Here is an 18,813-nt window from a genome sequence, read left to right on the forward strand (position 1 = left end):
CAAGGTAATCAGGTAGTCCCACCTGGGGCTCAGTCTTCATCCCCATTGTACAGATGAGGTAACTGAGGCCCAGAGAAGTGAAGTGATTTGCCCAAAGTACACAGTTGACAAATGGCGGAGCCGGGATCAGAACCCATGACCTCTGCTCCCAAGCCCGTGCTCGTTCCACTAAGCCTTGCATTGGTGATACAGAAGGAAGAAGGAGTAGGGGAAAAGAGGGCTTAGTCAGGAAGGAGTAGTTAAGATTTTACTCAGGCTTTGCAAATGGGGAGAATGACAGCCTGCTGGATATGAAGGGGGCGGGAGTTCCAGGCCACAGGCAGGACGCAGGCGAGGGATGGACGGCGAGATAGAGGAGACTGAGGCACACTGGGTGGGTTGGCATTGGAGGAGCAAAGCCTGTGATTCATTCATTCATTCAATAGCATTTATTAAGTGCTTACTATGTGCAGAGCATTGTACTAAGGGCTTGGAATGTACAATTCGGCAACAGATAGAGACAATCCCTACCCAATGATGGGCTCACTGTGATGATGATGATGGTATTTGTTAAGTGCTTACTATGTGCAAAGCATTGTTCTAAGTGTTGGGGGGGATACAAGGTGATCAGGTTGTCCCATGTGGGGCTCACAGTCTTAATCCCCATTTTACAGATGAGGTCACTGAGACACACAGAGAAGTGAAGTGACTTGCCCAGAGTCACACAGCTGACAAGCGGCGGAGCCAGGATTAGAACCTAAGACCTGTGACTCCCAAGCCTGGGCTCTTTCCACTGAGCCACGCTGCTAGAGTAGGAAGCCTGAGAGGTAAGGCAGGAGAGTATGAGCTGACTGAGTGGGTGTGGAGGAAATCCAGGGATGAACTGAAGAAAGCTCTTCTCCCCTCCCCATGAGAAGATAATATTCATTCAATCGTATTTATTGAGCCCTTACTGTGTGCAGAGCACTGTACTAAGAGCTTGGGAAAGTACAGTTCAGGAACAGAGACAATCCCTGCCCGCAAAGGGCTCACAGTCTAGAAATAGTCTAGACGATAAAAGAAGATAGTCTATAGAAGATAGAGTCGGTGCTGCTATAACAAGGATTTCAATGCAACCTTGGGGCAGAACTCGACAACTCACTCTGTTGTAATTACTCTCCGAGCGCTCGGTACATAGTAATTGCTTAATAAACACTACTGTTGATCAGGGAGCTCATCCACTTTCACGGCTTCAACTACCCTCTCAGTGTCGACGACTACCAAACTTATGTCTCCAGCCCTGACCTCTCCCCCTCTCTGCAGTCTTGCATCTCTTCCTGCCTTCAGGATAGCTCTGCCTGGATGCCGCACCGCCTCCTGGAGTCAGAGGCCCTGGGTTCCAAACCCGGATCTGCCACTTTCCTGCTGTGTGACCTTGGGTAAATCACTTCGCTTCTCTGTGCTTCAGTTCTCTCCTCTGCAAAATGGACATTCCATACCTGTTCTCACTCCTACTTTGACTGCGAACCCAATGTGGGGCAGGCACTATGTCTGAGCTTATTATCTTACATCTACCTAAGTGCTTAGTAAAAATAATAACGGTGGTATTTGTTAAGTGCTTACTATGTACAAAGCACTGTTCTAAGCGCTGGGGGGATACAAGGTGATCAGGTCATCCCTCATGGGGCTCACAGTTTTTAATCCGCATTTTAGAGATGAGGTAACTGAGGCACAGAGAAGTTAAGTGGCTTGCCCAAAGTCACACAGCTGGCAAGCGGCGGAGCGGGGATTCGAATCCATGACCTCTGGCTTCCAAACCCAGGCTCTTTCCACTGAGCCATGCTGCCTCAGTGCTTGCCATTTAGTAAGCACTTATGTCAATGGGCAGAGATTGTCTCTATCTGTTGCCAAATTTACATTCCAAGCGCTTAGTCCAGTGCTCTGCACATAGGAAGTGCTCAATAAATACTATTGAATGAATGAAATACATTTATTATTAGTACTATCTTAGACTCAAAATATCCGAGACTGAACTTCTCACCTTCCCTCCTAAACTTTCTCCTCCCCTCGACTTTCCCATCATTGTTGACTAAACCACCACCCTTCCTGCCTCACAAGCCTGCAGGCTTGGCAGTATTTTTACAGGGAACCTGACTCCCAACTATCTTACACTGCATTCTCCCAAGAACTCTGTACAGTGCTCTGCACACCGTAAGTGCTCAATAAATCCTACTGATTGATCTTTGACCCCTCTTTCTCCTTCTCCTACAGGATTATGTGAGGCAAATTTAGTGGTGATTTCTGTGAGGCTTATAGTACTGCAGTAATCAATTCAACATTCAGAGAAGCAGCATGGCACAGTGGATAGAGCACGGGCCTGTGAGTCAGAAGGCCATCGGTTCTAATCCCGGCTCTGCCACATGTCTGCTGCATCTGCTTCTCTTCTCTATCGGGGGAGAGACAGATCTCAATATAAATACACAATTAATAATATAGAATTGATAAATTATGTATATATATTGATGTCTGCATCTTGCTCTTTGGCCTCCTGAAGAAAATTTTTACCCTGCGATATCATCATCAAATTGAGAGAAACGTTCTCATCCATTAAAGAACATTTAATTCATTAAGACCATACCACTCGGCAAATTTTACGGATATTGGCTGGGGCATAATTATATGAAGCCAGAATCTCCTATGGTTTTCACAAATAGGTTCCTTCAGGTACTTAAAAATCACTCCCAGTCTGTTTCCGTCCCTTGTCTATCTCCTCCCTCTTAGCAATGGAGTGACTGTGAAAACCAGTACACTGTTTGTGAAGCAAAAAAGTGGTTGTTTTTGTACAAACTTCAAAATAAAATAAACCACTTATTTCACTTCTTTATAAATTTCAATCCATTAATCAGTTGTATTTCTTGAGTGCTTATTATGTACTAAGCGTTTGGGAGGGCACAACACAACAGAATTAGCAGACATGTTCTCTGTCCATAATGAGCTTACAGTCTAGAGAGGGAGAGAGACATGAATATGAATAAATAATTTACAATATTTACAATATAAATATAATGTATTTACAATAAGTGATGTACATATGTGCCGTGGGGGTGGGAGTGCGGCGAATATGAAATGTCCACAAGACATAGATTGAAGTGCCTAGATGACGCCGAAGGGAGAGGGAGCCGGGGAAACCAGGAAAGGCCTCTTGGAGATGTGATGCTTTGAAGGTGGAGAGAATGGTGGTTTGGGGCAGATGGAGAGGGGTTGGTACTACTATGCCCTTCCAACGCAGGAGGATTGGATTACATTTAGTGGATGGAGGAGAAAGAAGAGGGAAAAGAGGGAAAAGAAGAAGTTACAATCTTTAAGTGAGTAAAAGTGCAATTTTAACTTCAAAGCGCCTAAATTTACATGGTCAATGTAAATGTTTGTGAAGCAGTGTGGCTCAGTGGAAAGAGTCCGGGCTTGGGAGTCAGAGGTCGTGGGTTCTAATCCCTCCTCTGCCATTTATCAGCTGTGTGACTTTGGGCAAGCCACTTGACTTCTTGTGCCTCAGTTACCTCATCTGTAAAATGGGAATTAAGACTGTGAGCCCCATGTGGGACAACCTAATAACCTTGTATCTACCCAGCGCTTAGAAGAGTGCTTGGCACAGAGTAAGCGCTTAACAAATATCATCATTATCATTGCTAATATGGAAATACACTTATATAGCTATAGTCAACCACTTAGATTAAATGATTTGGGAGTAAAGAGATAGAAGACCCGACATCCAGAGGTTTCTTCCAGCTCGATGCTTCCAAGACAATAATAATAACGGCATTTGTTATGCATCTACTATATGCCAAGCACTGCACTGAACGTTGGGGTAAATATGGCATCTGTTAAGTAATTACTACGTTCCAGTACTAGGGTAGATACAAAGTAATCAGGTTGGACACAGTCCTTGTCCCACACGGAGTTCACAGTCCTGATCCCCATTTGGGAGGTGAGGTAACCGAGGCACAGAGTAAAGTCACTTGCCTAAGGTCACGCAGCAGACAAGTGGTAGAGCTGGGATTAGAACCCAGGTCCTTCTGACTGCCAGACCTTTGCTCTTGCCACAGGCCTCACTGTAGGTGATGCTGCCTTCCCACATTTGCTTAAGGTGATACTAGCAGGCGCCTATGACGAATCTCCCCCCTTCTAGACTGTGAATCCACTGGATAGGGATTGTCTCAATTTGTTGCCAAATCGAATTCATTCATTCAATCGTATTTATTGAGTGCTTACTTTGTGCAGAGCACTGTACCAAGCGCTTAGAATGTACAATTCATTAACAGATAGAGACAATCCCTGCACAAGAATGGGGTCACAGTCTAAAAGAGGAGATAGACAGCAAAACAATTGTAATTTCCAAGCACTTAGTACAGTGTTCTGCACAAAGTAAGTACTCAATAAATACGATTGAATGAATGAATGAATAATGTTAGTTATTCTTTTATGTTATTTGTTAAGCACTTACCATGTGCCAGACACTGTATGAAGCACTGGGATAGATACAGATAATCGGGTTTGACACAGTCCATGTCTCCCATGGGGCTCACAGTCTTCCTTTCCATTTTATAGATGAGGTAACTGCAGCACAGAGAAGTGAAGTGACTTGCTCAAGGTCACACGGCAGACAAGTGGCGGAGCCAGGATTAGGACTCAGTTCCTTCTGACTACCAGGCCTGTGCTTTATCCACTAAGCCACGCTGCATCGATTACTAAATGACTCTCAATGACTGCTGTTTCTCTCTGTGTCTCCTTATCCATCACCCATAGAAATCATGCTTGGCAAGCAGCAATTAATTACAGAGCAATTAATATCTGAGGTTTGACAATAGGTCATAGATTTTCAATTAAACCATCCTAGTTCAGGTTTATAGAAATCCTATAAGTGACCAGTAATTACAAAATCGTTCCCGAATCAAGGATAATTCAGGCCTTGGAAATGAAATAGGAGGCCTCTCAAAATACATCCATTAGTGCTGATTTTTTAATAAAAAAGGAACTTAAAAGAACCTGTACTACATACAGCCTGCACTGAGCATTTGGGAGTGTGCAACAGAGTTAGCTGCCATGATCCAGAGATGTTTCTGATGACCCTTCTACTGACCGCCTTCTATTACTCAACTCCGCTGACCTCCTGCTCCACCTCATTTCACCCACTCACTAACTTGGACTCACTCTCGATCTCATCGACTCTAACCCCTGCACAATCTCTATCCTCACCAACCCGGAAATCCCTCTATCATAGACCACAACCTCCTCACTTACCTCCTCTCCCACACTTCTCCTCCACGTAAATCTCTACTGTTCCCCCACAGAACCCGCCGTTCTATTGATCCCCTCCACTTTTCTCAACTCATTATTATTATTATTTGTTAAGCGCTTACTATGTTCCAGGCACTGCAGTAAGCACTGAGGTGGATACAAACAAATGGGGTTGGACACAGTCTCTGTCCCACGTAGGGCTCACAGTCTCAACCCCCATTTGACAGCTGAGGTAACTGAACACAGAGAAGTAAAATGGCTTGCCTGAGGTCACAGAGCAGACAAGTGGCAGAGCACGGATTAGAACCCATGACCTTCTGACTCCCAGGCCCAAGCTTTATCCACTATGCCATGCTGCTTCCCCACTTAGCCTCCATACCCAAACTACCTTCCCTTGATGACCAAATTGCCATGCTGAACACCACCCTCTCTACAGTACTCAAGTCACTTGGCCCCTTATCTCTTTGATGATCTCGCAGCACAGACCCACAGCCCTGGATCGCCCTGCACGGTCCGTCTCCTTTGCTCTTGTGCACGAGTCGCGGAGCGTTGCTGGTGGAAATCTAAATACCAGGCCGACTTCATCTGCTTCAAGTTTATCCTTGCGTGCTTTAACGCTGTCCGGCTAAATTACTTCTCCACTCTTATTATGCCTTTCGTCCTCACCAATTATTCCAGACATTTAACACCCTTCTCAGGTGCCCTGTCCTCCTACCTCCCCCATCCCTTGCCCTCCATGAGCTGGCCACCTACTTTATTAAGAAAATTGACACTATCAGGCATGAGCTCCCTAAAATCTCTCCTGCCCCTCCTCAGTGCCTCCCCCTTCAACTCTCCCATCCCCTTGCTGCTCATTCTCAGACTACTTCGTGGGCCCCTCCGCCACCGCCCACCTCTTAATTGTGTGAGTCCCTCAAGGTTCAGTTTGTATTCTCCGTCTACACCCACTCCCTTGGAGAACTCATTTATCCTATTGCTTCAGCTACCACCTCTACACGGATGATTCCCAAATCTACATCTCCAGCCTTGATCTCTCTCCCTCTTTGCAGGCTAGCATTTCCTTTTAATAATAATGATGTTGGTATTTGTTAAGCGCTTACTATGTGCAGATCACTGTTCTAAGCGCTGGGGTAGACACAAGGGAATCAGGTTGTCCCACGTGGGGCTCACAGTCTTCATCTCCATTTTACAGATGAGGAAACTGAGGCACAGAGAAGTTAAGTGACTTGCCCACAGTCAGCTGACAAGTGGCAGAACCGGTATTCGAACCCATGACCGCTGACTCCAAAGCCCGTGCTCTTTCCACTGAGCCACGCTGTTTCTCTGTTTTGCCTTCCAGACATCTCTTCTTGGATGTCCTCCCATCATCTCAAGTTTAACATGTCCAAAATAAAACTCCTTATCTTCCTACACAAATCCTGTCCTTCCCAAGAGTTTCCCATCACTGTAGACGGCACCACCTGTAATGTCTCAAGCCCGTAATCCCGGCGTCCTCATCGACTCCCCTTCATCAATCAATGCACATATTCGATCCATCTTTAATCCAGTCAGTCCCACCTTCATGACATGGCTAAAATATGCCCTTTCCTGTCCATCCAAACTGCTACCACGTTAATACAATCACTCATAATAATAATGTTGGTATTTGTTAAGCGCTTACTGTGTGCAGAGCACTGTTCTAAGCGCTGGGGTAGATACAGGGTAATCAGGTTGTCCCTCATGAGGCTTGCCGTTTTAATCTCCATTTGACAGATGAGGTAACTGAGGCTCAGAGAAGTGAAATGACTTGCCCACAGTCACAAAGCTGACAAGTGGCAAATCGGTATTCGAACCCATAACCTCCGACTTCCAAACCTGTGCTCTTTCCACTAAGCCACGCTGCTTCTCATCCTATCCCATCTGGATTACTGCGTCAGCCTCCATCCTGACCTCCCAACCTCCTGTCTCTCCCCATTCCAATCCATACTTCAATCTTCATACTTCAATATGAGATGTACATCCCCTTGATTCTTTGCATTGCTATGTTTTTTGTCTGTCTCCCCTGATTAGACTGTGAACCCATCAATGGGGAGGGACTGTCTCTATCTGTTGCCAATTTGTACATTCCAAGCGCTTAGTACAGTGCTCTGCACATAGTAAGTGCTCAATAAATACTATTGAATGAATGAATGAATCTGCTGTTCAGATCATTTTTCTACAAAACGTTCAGGACACATCTCCTTATTCCTCAGAAACTCCAGTGGTTGCCCATTCACTTCCACACCAAACAAAAACTCCTCACCATTGGCTTTAAAGTGGTTAATCACCTCGCCCCCTCCTACCACACCTCACTTCTCTCCTTCTAAAACCCAGCCCGCACACTTGGCTCCTCTAGAGCTAACCTTCTCACTCCATCTCGTCTATCTCACTGTCGACCCCTGGCCCACGCCCTGCCTCTGGCCTGGAACATCCTCCCTCCTCAAATCCAATTCAAGAGAAGTAGCGTGGCTCAATGGAAAGACCACGGGCTTGGGAGTGAGAAGTCATGGGTTTGAATCCCGGCTCTGCCACTTGTCAGCTGTGGACAAGTCACTTCACTTCTCTGGGCCTGTTACCTCATCTGTAAAATGGGGATTAAGACTGTGAGCCTCACCTGGGATAACCTGATTAACCTGTATCTACCCCAGGGCTTAGAACAGTGCTCTGCACATAGTAAGCGCTTAACAAATACCAACATTATTATTCAACAATTACTCTCCCCCTCTTCAAAGCCTTAATGAAGGCCCATCTCCTCCAAGAGACCTTCCATAAGCCTCCCTTTCTTCTTCTCCAACTCCCCTCTGTGTCGCCCTGACTTGCTCCCGTTGTTCTCCCCTGACTCCCAGCCCCATAGCACTTATGTACGTATTTGGAATTTATTTATTTCTACTGATGTCTGACTTCCTCACTCTAGACTGTAGGCTCATTGTGGGCAAGGAGTATGTCTGTTTATTGTTGTATTATACTCCCCCAAGCACTTAGTACAGTAGTCTGCCCACAGTAAGCATTCAATAAACATGAATGAATGATCCTTGCCCTCCAGAAGTTTACAATCTATGGGAAAAATGTAAAAGGATGGTGCCCTCATGCTAGGACTGCTTTTATTGCTGAGGTATGAGTTCTAATAACAGTGGGGAATGTGCCTACCAACTCTGTTATAATGTACTTTCCCAAGCGCTTAGTAGAGTGCTCTGTGCACAGTCGAGTGCTCAAAAAATACCACTGACTCATTATCCACTTTGGAGGTTTTCTGTGCTCTCAGCTTCTTTTTTCTCCTATGTTCTGAAAAACTTTGGGATATGTTCTTCAAGTGTATTTATTGAGCGCATACTGTACTAAGTACTTGGGAGAGTACAATATTACAACAAAGAGACACATTCCTGCCCCCCAACAAGCTCACAGTCTGGAGGGCAAGACAGACATCAATATAAACAGATAAATAAATGACAGATATATACTTATGTGCTATGGGGATGTGAGGGAGGATGAATGAAGGAGCAAGTAGGAGCGGTGCAGAAGGGAGTGGGAGGAGAGGAGAGGAGGGCTAATTCAGGGAAGGCTTCTTGGTGGAGGGGTACCTTCAATAAGGGTTTGAGTAGGGGACAGCAATTGTCTGTCTGATATGATGAGGGAGGGCCTCATTAGGGCTCTCAGAAGAGGGTTAATTTTGCTTTGAAGTAGCAAAATTATAAGATTTGGTGGTGAAGTAGTAGCAAAATTCTACGACTTGGTGGGGAAGTAGCTGTGTAGTGAGCTGTGGCCAAATGATGGGTGACTGGATTTCTTTTTTCCAGAATCTCCCTTAGTACAGGGTATTGAAAGGTGATTATATTTCCTATCAGAGTAACCCAGGGGCTCCAAGCTAGAAATCCATTATCTGAAGATGTAAATATTTGACCAAAAAAAAAGAAAAACACAATCCCTTGGAGATTCTGCAATGGAGTACTCATAAATAATGAATGCGTCCACTGAGAAGAGTATTTAAAAATTTAATATGACAATATTATTTATTTTGACAAGCACCTCTCTGCCATGCTGGATCTTTGAATGTTTTGGAGTACAATTACAAAATGAATTATTGAGAGAAGTAACAGCAGAGAAATTCTGCTGAGTGTCATGACTCAAGGGCTCATTGTGGACAGGGAATATATCTAATCAGTCAGTCAATTGTCTTTATTGAGCACTTACTGTATGCAGAGCACTGTACTAAGCACTTGGGAGAGTACAGTACAACAATAAACAGATGCATTCCCTGCCCACAATGAGCTGACAGTCTTAAGGGTTCCAATTCTGCCTCCACCACTTGTCAGCTGTGTGACTTAGAGCAAGTCACTTAACTTCTCTGGGCCTCAGTTACCTCATCTGTAAAATGGGGATTAAGACTGTGAGCCCCAGGTGGGACAACCTGATTACCCTGTATCTTCCCCAGTGCTTAGAACAATGCTCTGCACATAGTAAGTGCTTAACAAATACCACAGTTATTATTATTAAGGGCCATGCTGCCAACTCTACCAACTCTGTTGCACTGTCCTCTCCAGAGTGCTTAGTACAGTGCTCTGCAAATAGTAAGCACCATTAATTGACTGACTGATTGAAGACTCAGGCAAAGGGAAGGCAGAAGTTCTTGCGACACTGACCTTGAGAGTTGTGAGGGACCAAAAGTGCCAGCCAGGGCTAGATCAGTCAATCCGTAGTATTCAGTGAAGATGATGACATTTGTTAAGCGCATACTATGTGCCAAGCACTGTTTTAAGTGCTGGGGGGGATACAAGGTAATCAGGTGTTCTCACAAGGAGGCTCACAGTCTTAATCCCCATTTTACAGATGAGGTAACTGAGGCACAGAGAAGTTAAGTGACTTGCCCAAAGTCACACCGCTGACAAGCGGCGGAGGCGGGAGTAGAACCCATGACCTCTGACTCCCAAGCCTGGGCTCATTCCACTTAGCCAAGCTTAAGTGAAATGGAAGGGCTGAAGTGGCAGGGGGTAGGAAAAAGTTTTGGATGGAGGGGAGAAAGAAGAGAGCTCCCAGAAGTTCTTCTGGAGATGTGATTTGAGTAGGGCAGTAAAAGGAATCAAGACAAAAGTTAAGGAAGAGATCACAAAAAAATTGCATTCGAAAATCAATGATTCACACTGACATTGGTTATTTCGGCAAGGAAAAATTACACAAAAAATTAGATGAGCCTTAATTTTATCGTATGAATGGCAAACACTTCCAAATTCCCTATTGGATGGTAAGAAGGTGCTATTTCCAAACTGGCACTCAGAAAACGTGGCTTCCCTTATTGGGATGGAAAATGATCAACAGCTGAAATAAAACCTCTCCCGTCCTCACTGCCCCTTTAGACTATCACTCCATCTCTGTCCTATTATCCCTGCCCAAAATCCTTGAGTTATTTACACCTGCTGCCTCCATGTCCTCTCCTCTGACTCCCTGCCATCTATCTTCTGCCCTCTCCACTCCACGGAAACTGTGGGCTCCACAGTCACCAATGACTTTCTCCTTGCCAAATGCAACAGATTCTATCCCATCCTATTTCTTCTTGCTCTCAGCTGCTTTTGACACCGGGGACCACCCCCACCTCCTGGAAATTCTATGGAACCTTCGTTTCCCTGACACTGTCCTCTCCTCTTTCTCTTCCAACTTCTCTGGTCCTTTTTAGTGTCTTCTAACGGATTCTCCTCTGCCTCCCACCTGCAAACTCTCAGATTCATCAAGGCTCAATTCTGGATCCCTTTCTATTCTCCTTCCAAACCCACGCCCTTGGGAAATTCATCTGCTCCCACTGCTTCTACCATCTGTGTCCGTTGACTGTCGTATCATACTCTCCCAGGTGCTTAGTACAGAGCTCTGCACACAGTAAGCACTCCATAAATACGACTGACTGACTGCCACCTCTACGCCAATGTCTCCCAAATCTACATCTCCAGCCTCGACCTCTTCCTTGCAATGTCGCATTTCCTCCTACTTTCAGGATCTTCTTCCAGGATGTTCTGTTGCCACCCCAAATTCAACATGTATGAAACTGAATTTCTCATCTTCCCTCCCAAACTCTCCCCACCAACATTCCCATCACTGTTGGCAAAACCTCCATCTGTCCTGTCTAGAAAGCAGAATGGCCTAGTGGAAAGAAAACACACCTGGGAGCCAGAGGGCCTGAGATCTAATCCCGGCCCTGTCAAATCTTGCTGTTGACCCCGGGCAAGTTGCAACTTCTCTGTGCCTCAGTTACCTCATCTGTACAGTGAGGATAGAATCATTCATTCAACCATATTGATTGAGCACTTACTGTGTGCAGAACACTGTACTAAGTGCTTGGAAAGTACAATTCAGCAAGAAAGAGAGACAATCCCTGCCCACGCCGGGCTTACAGTCTAGAATCCTCCTCCCTCCAACTACGACTTGAGTCCCATGTGGGACAGGGACCGTGTCCAACCTAATAAACTTGTATTTTCCCCAGAGCTTAGAACAGTGCTTGACACATAGTAAATGCGTAATAAATACCATTAAAAAAAAAAACCTCACAGCCTTGATAGCATCCTTGACTCACCTCTCTCCTCCGATCCACACGTTTGGGCAGTCATTAAATCCTGTCGATTCTATCTCCAGGGCCTCTCCAGGATTTTCTCCTCCCTCCCCATCCAAACTCCTGCTACATTGGTTCAAGAACGTCTCATTCATTCATTCTTTCAATCGTATTCACTGAGGACTTACTGTGTGCAAAGCGCTTTGCTAAGCGCTTGGGAGAGTACCATATAACAATAAACGTTCCCTGCCCACACTGAGTTTGATTGTCTCAACTACTGCAGTCTACTCACTGCCATCCCTGGTCATGCTTCACGCTGCTGCTTTCCAAATGAATAATTCTGTACGCACCTTCCCTCTCTTCTCATGTGTCTTCAGTGAGTGTTCATTCATCTTCACACGAGCAGAAATTCCTCACCATTGGATTTAATCAGCTCTCCCCTTTCCTTATCCTCACTCCTCTCCTACTTAAACCAAGCCCCCACACTTCGTTCCTTTAATACCCACCTACTCATTGTCCCTCACTGTCACCTAACCTGCCATAAATCCCTTGCTCCCATCCTCCCTCCTGCCTGGAACGCCCTCTGCCAACACAGTCGACAGAGCATAGCTCTCCCTATCTTTCTACCCTGCCTGGATTACTGCGCCAGCCTCCTTGCTGACCTCCCAGCCTCCTGTCTTTTCCCTCTCCAGTCCATATTTCACTCCGCTGCCTAGATCACTTTTCTACAAAGATGTTTAAGACATATCACCCATTCCTCAAAAAACTCCTGTGGTTGCCCATCCACCGCCGTATCAAACAAAAACTCCTCATCACTGTCTTTAAAGCAGTCTGTCACCTTGCCCCCTCCTACCTTACCTGGCTACTCACCTTCTATGACCCAGCCCGCACACTTCACTCCTCTAGTGCTAACCTTCTCACTATGCTTCGACCTCACCTGACTCGCCGCCGACTCCTCACCCACATCCTACCTCTGGCCTGGGACACCTTCCCTACTCAAATCCGACATCTTCAAAGCCTTACTGAAGGCACATCTCCTCCACAAGGCCTTCCCAGACTAAGCCCCACTTTTCATCATCTTCCACTCTCTTCTGTGTCGCCCTGACTTTGCTTTCCCCCACCCCTCCCAGCCCCACAGCACTTATGTATATACCTGTCATTTTATTTACTTGTGTTGATGTCCGTCTCCTCCCTCTAGACTACGAGCTCACTGTGGGCAGGGAATTTCACTGTTTACTGTTGTACTGCCCTTTCCCAGACACTTAGTACAATGCTCTGCACACAATAAATACTGGATAAATACAATCGAATGAATGAATCTTCAAAGCCCTATTTAAATATCTCCTCCAGGAAGCCATCCCTGACTAAGCTCTTGTTCCCCAATGCTATGTGGTATCTCACCCACACCCTCACAGCACTGATGTACAGTTGTTCTCCTTACCTCTAATTTCTTTTAACATCTGTCTCCTCCACTAGACTAATTCTTGGGGATCATATTTACCGATTTTATTGTACTCTCCCAAGTGCTTAGTAGTGCTCTGCACAAAATAAGCACTCAATAAATACCACTGATGGGTTACTAACATCATCTTGGATTTCTATGGAAACTGTCAACTGCCCAAATGAAAAATGCTCTGCCTTTAGCCCACCATTTTAGCCCACCACTTTAGCTTTCCACATGGCTAATCTTCCTGGCTGCCTGGCCAGTTTCTGTTTCTACCAACTCTACTATAGTGTGTTCTCCCGAGGGCTTAGTACACTGCTCTACACACAGTAAGCGCTCAATAAATACAACTGCTCAATAAATAAAAATGGACAAACCTTTCCAAGTAAAGTATCTGGCCCAAGATTTCTGAGTCTTGCCCTGGTTGGTTTCATAGTTTGTTCAACAGACTAAGAACACCAGAATAAAGGACAAGAGCGCATGGCTAGAAAAGAGGGTTATTTTAAAGATGAATTTCAATACGGAACTATGATGACAATAGGGAATGTATAGATGAAACATATACATGACACGTTATAAAAGTGAATGTTGAATAAATGGCCTTTCCCCTGCCTGGTCAGGGTCTAATCTATGCCCCTAATTAGCTCTTCCAACATCCAAAACTCATTCTGGGAAGGGGAAGAGGAGAAAAGGAATGAAACAGCCAGAAGTAGCGGATGCCTTATGGGTGTTTGTTGTCTGTGACGGAGGATTCTGACCCAAGGCCCACCAAGCGTGTTCTGTGTGGTCAATGACCTCTGCGGCTATCTTGAAAATGCCTGGCTCATACTGCGAGCTGGACACTGTACTGACTGAAGCGGCTAACCTGGCTGAGAAGCAGCACGGCCAAGTGAATAGAGCAAAGGCCTGGGAGGCCTGGGTTCTAATCCCAGCTCCACCACTTGTCGACTGTGTGAACTTGGGCAAGTCACTTCACTTCTCTGTGGCTCGGAGTTACCTCATCTGCAAAATGGGGATTAAGAGTATGAGCCCCTTGGAAACAGGAATGTGTCCAACCTGATTAACTTGAATCTACCTGAAGACTTAGAACAGTGCTTGGAACATAGTAAGCACTTAACAAGTACCATAACTATTATTATTAGCAGTAAAACGGAGGTTAAAAGTGTGAGCCCCATGAGGGGTAGGTGCTGTGTCTAACCTGACAACGTTGTATCTACCACAGGGCTTAGTACCATGTGTAGTACATAATAAACACTCAACCAATACTATATATTAAAATAAAAGAAAAAAACAAAGCCCTTGAGGTTCTACGGTGGTGTATTATGGATTTGACACTTGGCTACGGTCATGTTGGCCGCTTGTGGATTTTGTAGGCCAGGTTCTTCATTTGTTCATTCAATCGTATTTATTGGGCACTTACTGCATGCAGAGCACTGTACTAAGTGCTTAACAGTGTGCTAAGGGTGTCCTTGGGAACACCCTTACCTCCCTGCCTGCCTATTTTCTTGGCCACCCACTGGCCCAGCAGAAACCTGACCGGCAGGGGCGAGAGTGCGAGGCAAGCACGCCACAAACCACTATCACTCCAATCGAATCCTTCCCTCAGCCTTCCGGCCCCAAACCCTTTGTGACAGCAGAGAGACTGGTCCGCCGTGACAAAGGGAGATGACCTCTCCCGCTTTGTTGTCCCTTCTAACGTGAACTTACACTGAGCTACTAAAATCACAGCAAGACACTTAAACGTAGCTGCCACAGGAGCGAATACATTTACTGAATGACTGCATATTACATGTCAAAGGGCCACCTAAAGATTAGCACAAGGGACTGAAAGAAGGGGATGAAGACCTCAATGCACTCAATCATGTCAAACTTAAAACACCTCATCAAATAAATAAATAAATGAATACATAATGGTATTGGTTAAGCGCTTAGTATGTGCCAAGCATTGTTCTAAGCACTGGGGTAGTTACAAGAATCAGGTTGTCCCACGTTGGGCTCACAGTCTTAATCCCCATTTTACAGATGAAGTAACTGAGGCACAGAGAAGTGAAGTGACTTGCCCAAAGTCACACAGCAGACAAGTGGCAGAGCCCGGATTAGAACCCACATCTTCTGACTCCCATGCCCGTGACGTTTCCTCTAAGCCACGCTGCTTCTCGCTCTATCAAATGAGTGCAAAGGCTAGATTCTCCTAATAGAGGAAACATAGTTGTATGAGATTCCCACTTTTCCTCCATCGTGGGAAAGTCATCCCACTTCACCGACAAGATGTAGGGTTGGACATATTACTCCCCCCACAAAGCCCAGCTTTTATCATTTTGTTTTCAAAATGAGAAACGTCATGGCCTAGTGAATAAAGCACAGGCCTGGGAGGCAGAGGATTTGAGGTTATACTCCCAACTCTGCCACTTGTGCTCTGTAACCTTGGGCAAGTAAATCACTTCACTTCTCTCTGCCTCAGTTACCTCATCAGTAATATGGGGATTAAGACTGAGAGCCCCATGTGGATCAGGGATTGGGTCCAACTTGAGAAGTCTGCATCTAACCCTGCACTTAGCGCAGTGCCTGGCACATAGTAAGTACTCATCGAATACCATTAAAAAAATGCTGCCACGAAGGAGGAAAGGATTCAGGGCAGCAGAGCTACCTGTCTAAGACACATGACCAAGTATTCTATCTTGAAGCAAAATGTGAGAGATTAAAACACTTGGAAAACATCTTCTGGCAAAGTAGTATCTATTTAGAGTTTAAGATTTTGTAGGTTTTCATGCTAACTTTCCCCTTTTAGAAATCACACATACCTTATGGACTCCGAGATGGGTGTCAGGGTGCCATCTCCCCTGTCGACAACACGGAAAAAACTCAACTGATCCCCTTCTCTGTAGACCAAAAAGGTGACTTGTTTATTGGAGGGAGCCTTCTCCCAAATTTCATCTTGCCCAGGATACATGAATTCAGCCATTTCCCGAAGCGGATCTTCCATGGGAACTTGAAGAGAAAAATCAAGAGGTTCAAACAGCTCGTCGTTTCACACATGCAGAGCGTTCATGGCCTCTAAAGATAACAATAATGATGGTGATATTTGTTTAGTGCTTTCTATGTGCTAAGTCCTGGGGTGGATACAAGATAATCGAGTTGGACACAGTCCCTTTCCCACACAGGGCTCATAGTCTGAATCCCCATTTTACAGATGAGGTAACTGAGGCTCAGAGAAGTGCAGTGAGTTGGCCAAGGTCACACAGCAAAGTGGCAAAGCTCGGATTAGAACCCAGGTCCTTCTGACTCCCAGGCCTGTGCTCTTTTCACTAAGCCACGTTCAAGGGTTCACAACGTGCAGCGCCCAGAGCTATTCACAAGAACACTGTAATCTGTAATACACTGGGAGATCCCCCGGCCAGGGAAGGACAGAACGGACACAGACTCCAAGAGAATACAACATGCATAAAGATCAACTGATTTTATTTATTTGGCGCTTACTGTGTGGAGACGACTTTATCAAGCACTTGGGAGAGTATAATATAGCGGAGTTGGTAGACACCTTCCCTGCCCACAGTGAGCTTACAGTCTAGAGGGGGAGACAGTCGTTACTATAAATTAATAATTTACAGATATGTACATAAGTAATAATAATAATAATGTTGGTATTTGTTAAGCGCTTACCATGTGCAGAGCACTTTTCTAAGTATTGGGGGGGACACAAGGTAATCAGGTTGTCCCACATGAGGCTCACAGTCTTCACCCCCATTTTACAGAGGAGAGAACTGAGGCACAGAGAAGATAAGTGACTTGCCCACAGTCACACAGCTGACAAGTGGCAGAGCCGGAATTCGAACCCATGACCTCTGCCTCTGACTCAAGTACTGTAGGGCTGAGGGAGGGATGAATAAAGGGTACAAATCCGAGTTCAAAGGGGACACAGAAGGGAGTGGGAGAAGAGGGACAATAATAACATTTGTGGTATTCGTTCATCCATTCAATCGTATTTATTGAGTGCTTACTATGTGCAAGGCACTGTACTAAGCACTTGGGAGATCACAATATAAGAACAAACAGATAAGTGTTTAGTATGCGCCAGGCGCTGTATGAAGTGCTGGGGTGGATACAAGCAAGTCGGGTTGGACAGGCCCTGCCCCACGTGAGGCTCACAGTCTCAATCCCCAATTTACAGATGAGGAACTGAGGCACAGAGGAGTGAAGTGACTTGCCCAAAGCCACATGATGATGATGATGATGGCATTTGTTAAGCACTTAATATGTGCAAAGTACTGTTCTGAAGCAAACAAGTGGTGGAGCCAGGAATGAACACATTCCCTTCTGACTCCTAGGCCCGTGCTCTATCCACTATGCCTTGTGCCTTTTTGGGGAAGGTCTCTTAGAGATGTGCCTTCAATAATTAATCGATAAATGGTATTTATTGAGTGCTCACTATGTGCAGACCACTGTCCCAAGCACTTGGCGGAATACGATACAACACAAGTAGCAGGCTTTGAAGGTGGGGAGAGGGATCATCTGTCGGATATGAAGAGGGAGGGCGTGCCGGGCCAGAGGCAGGTCGTGGGTGAGAGGTCGGCAGTGACACAGATGAGATGGAGGTACAGTGAGTAGGTTGGAATGAGAGGAGCGAGCTGGGTTGCAGTAGGAAATCGTGGAGGAAAGGTAGGTAAGGTAACAATGAAACAGTGAAAAAAAAATCTATAATATGAAAAGTGAGAATGGAACAGTTAAACAGCATTTGGAGGGGGCAAGAACTAATCCCCACCCACCCTCTTATAATAATAATAATAACTGTGGTATTTGCTAAGTGCTTACTGTGTGCCACGTTGGGGGTGGGGAAGTACAAGTAAACCAAGTTGGACACAATCCCTGTTCCATGTGGGGCTCACAGTCTCAATCCCCATTTTACAGATGAGGTAACTGAGGTCCAAAGATGTGAAGTGACTTACCTAAGCACACAGCAGCCAAGGGATTAGAACCCATGACTTTCTGGTTCCCAGGCCCGTGCGCTATTCACTGCACCACGTTTTCTTTCTCAGTGCTCAGCACAGTGCTCTGCCGGCACTAAGTGATTAATTGATCTTACTATTCCTCTTTCCCTCTCTGGGCAAGCAGTCCCTAGTGACCCCCACATCTGCAGGCTGCCCAATGCCCAGAGGTGGGAAGGCAGACAGCCCTGGGTCCTGGGGAGGTGGATGGGAAGGAGAGAGACAGGGTGAGGCGACCCCACCCACCCTCAAATTGGGGCTTGAAACATTTGGCAACGACAATTCCTGTCTGGTTTTGTATAGGGCGATTCCTGGGCAGGGCAAGGGGTGTTGGAGGAGAAAGAAAGGCTTGTGAAAGCAAAGGTGTGACAGAGAGAAGGCACGTCTATTTACCTTGTACGTACTTTGGAATTCTTAATATTCCTACCATGCACTCAGATGTCCTGCACCTCCCATCTACGGCATTCAAAGCCTTTCATTAATTCCCAGTAATCCTCACCGACTTTGTAAACAAATCAATGGGAATAATAATGACGGGATTTGTTAAGCGCTTACTATGTGCCAAGTACTATTCTAAGCGTTGGAGT

General features: G+C 45.6%; 1 protein-coding gene across 4 annotated transcripts in view; it reads right to left on the reverse strand.

The window, feature by feature from the left end:
- Window positions 1–18,813, reverse strand: part of ZFAND4 (zinc finger AN1-type containing 4) — a 60,468-nt gene that overhangs the window by 19,177 nt on the left and 22,478 nt on the right. For all 4 annotated transcript variants that reach the window (XM_039911611.1, XM_029061005.2, XM_029061003.2 and 1 more), the window contains exon 5: window positions 16,046–16,232. In XM_039911611.1, the coding sequence (XP_039767545.1) occupies window positions 16,046–16,232 (187 nt within the window). The remainder of the gene's footprint in view (window positions 1–16,045; window positions 16,233–18,813) is intronic.

This window comes from Ornithorhynchus anatinus, chromosome 3, assembly GCF_004115215.2.
Source record: "Ornithorhynchus anatinus isolate Pmale09 chromosome 3, mOrnAna1.pri.v4, whole genome shotgun sequence".
NCBI classification, from domain to species: Eukaryota; Metazoa; Chordata; class Mammalia; order Monotremata; family Ornithorhynchidae; genus Ornithorhynchus; species Ornithorhynchus anatinus.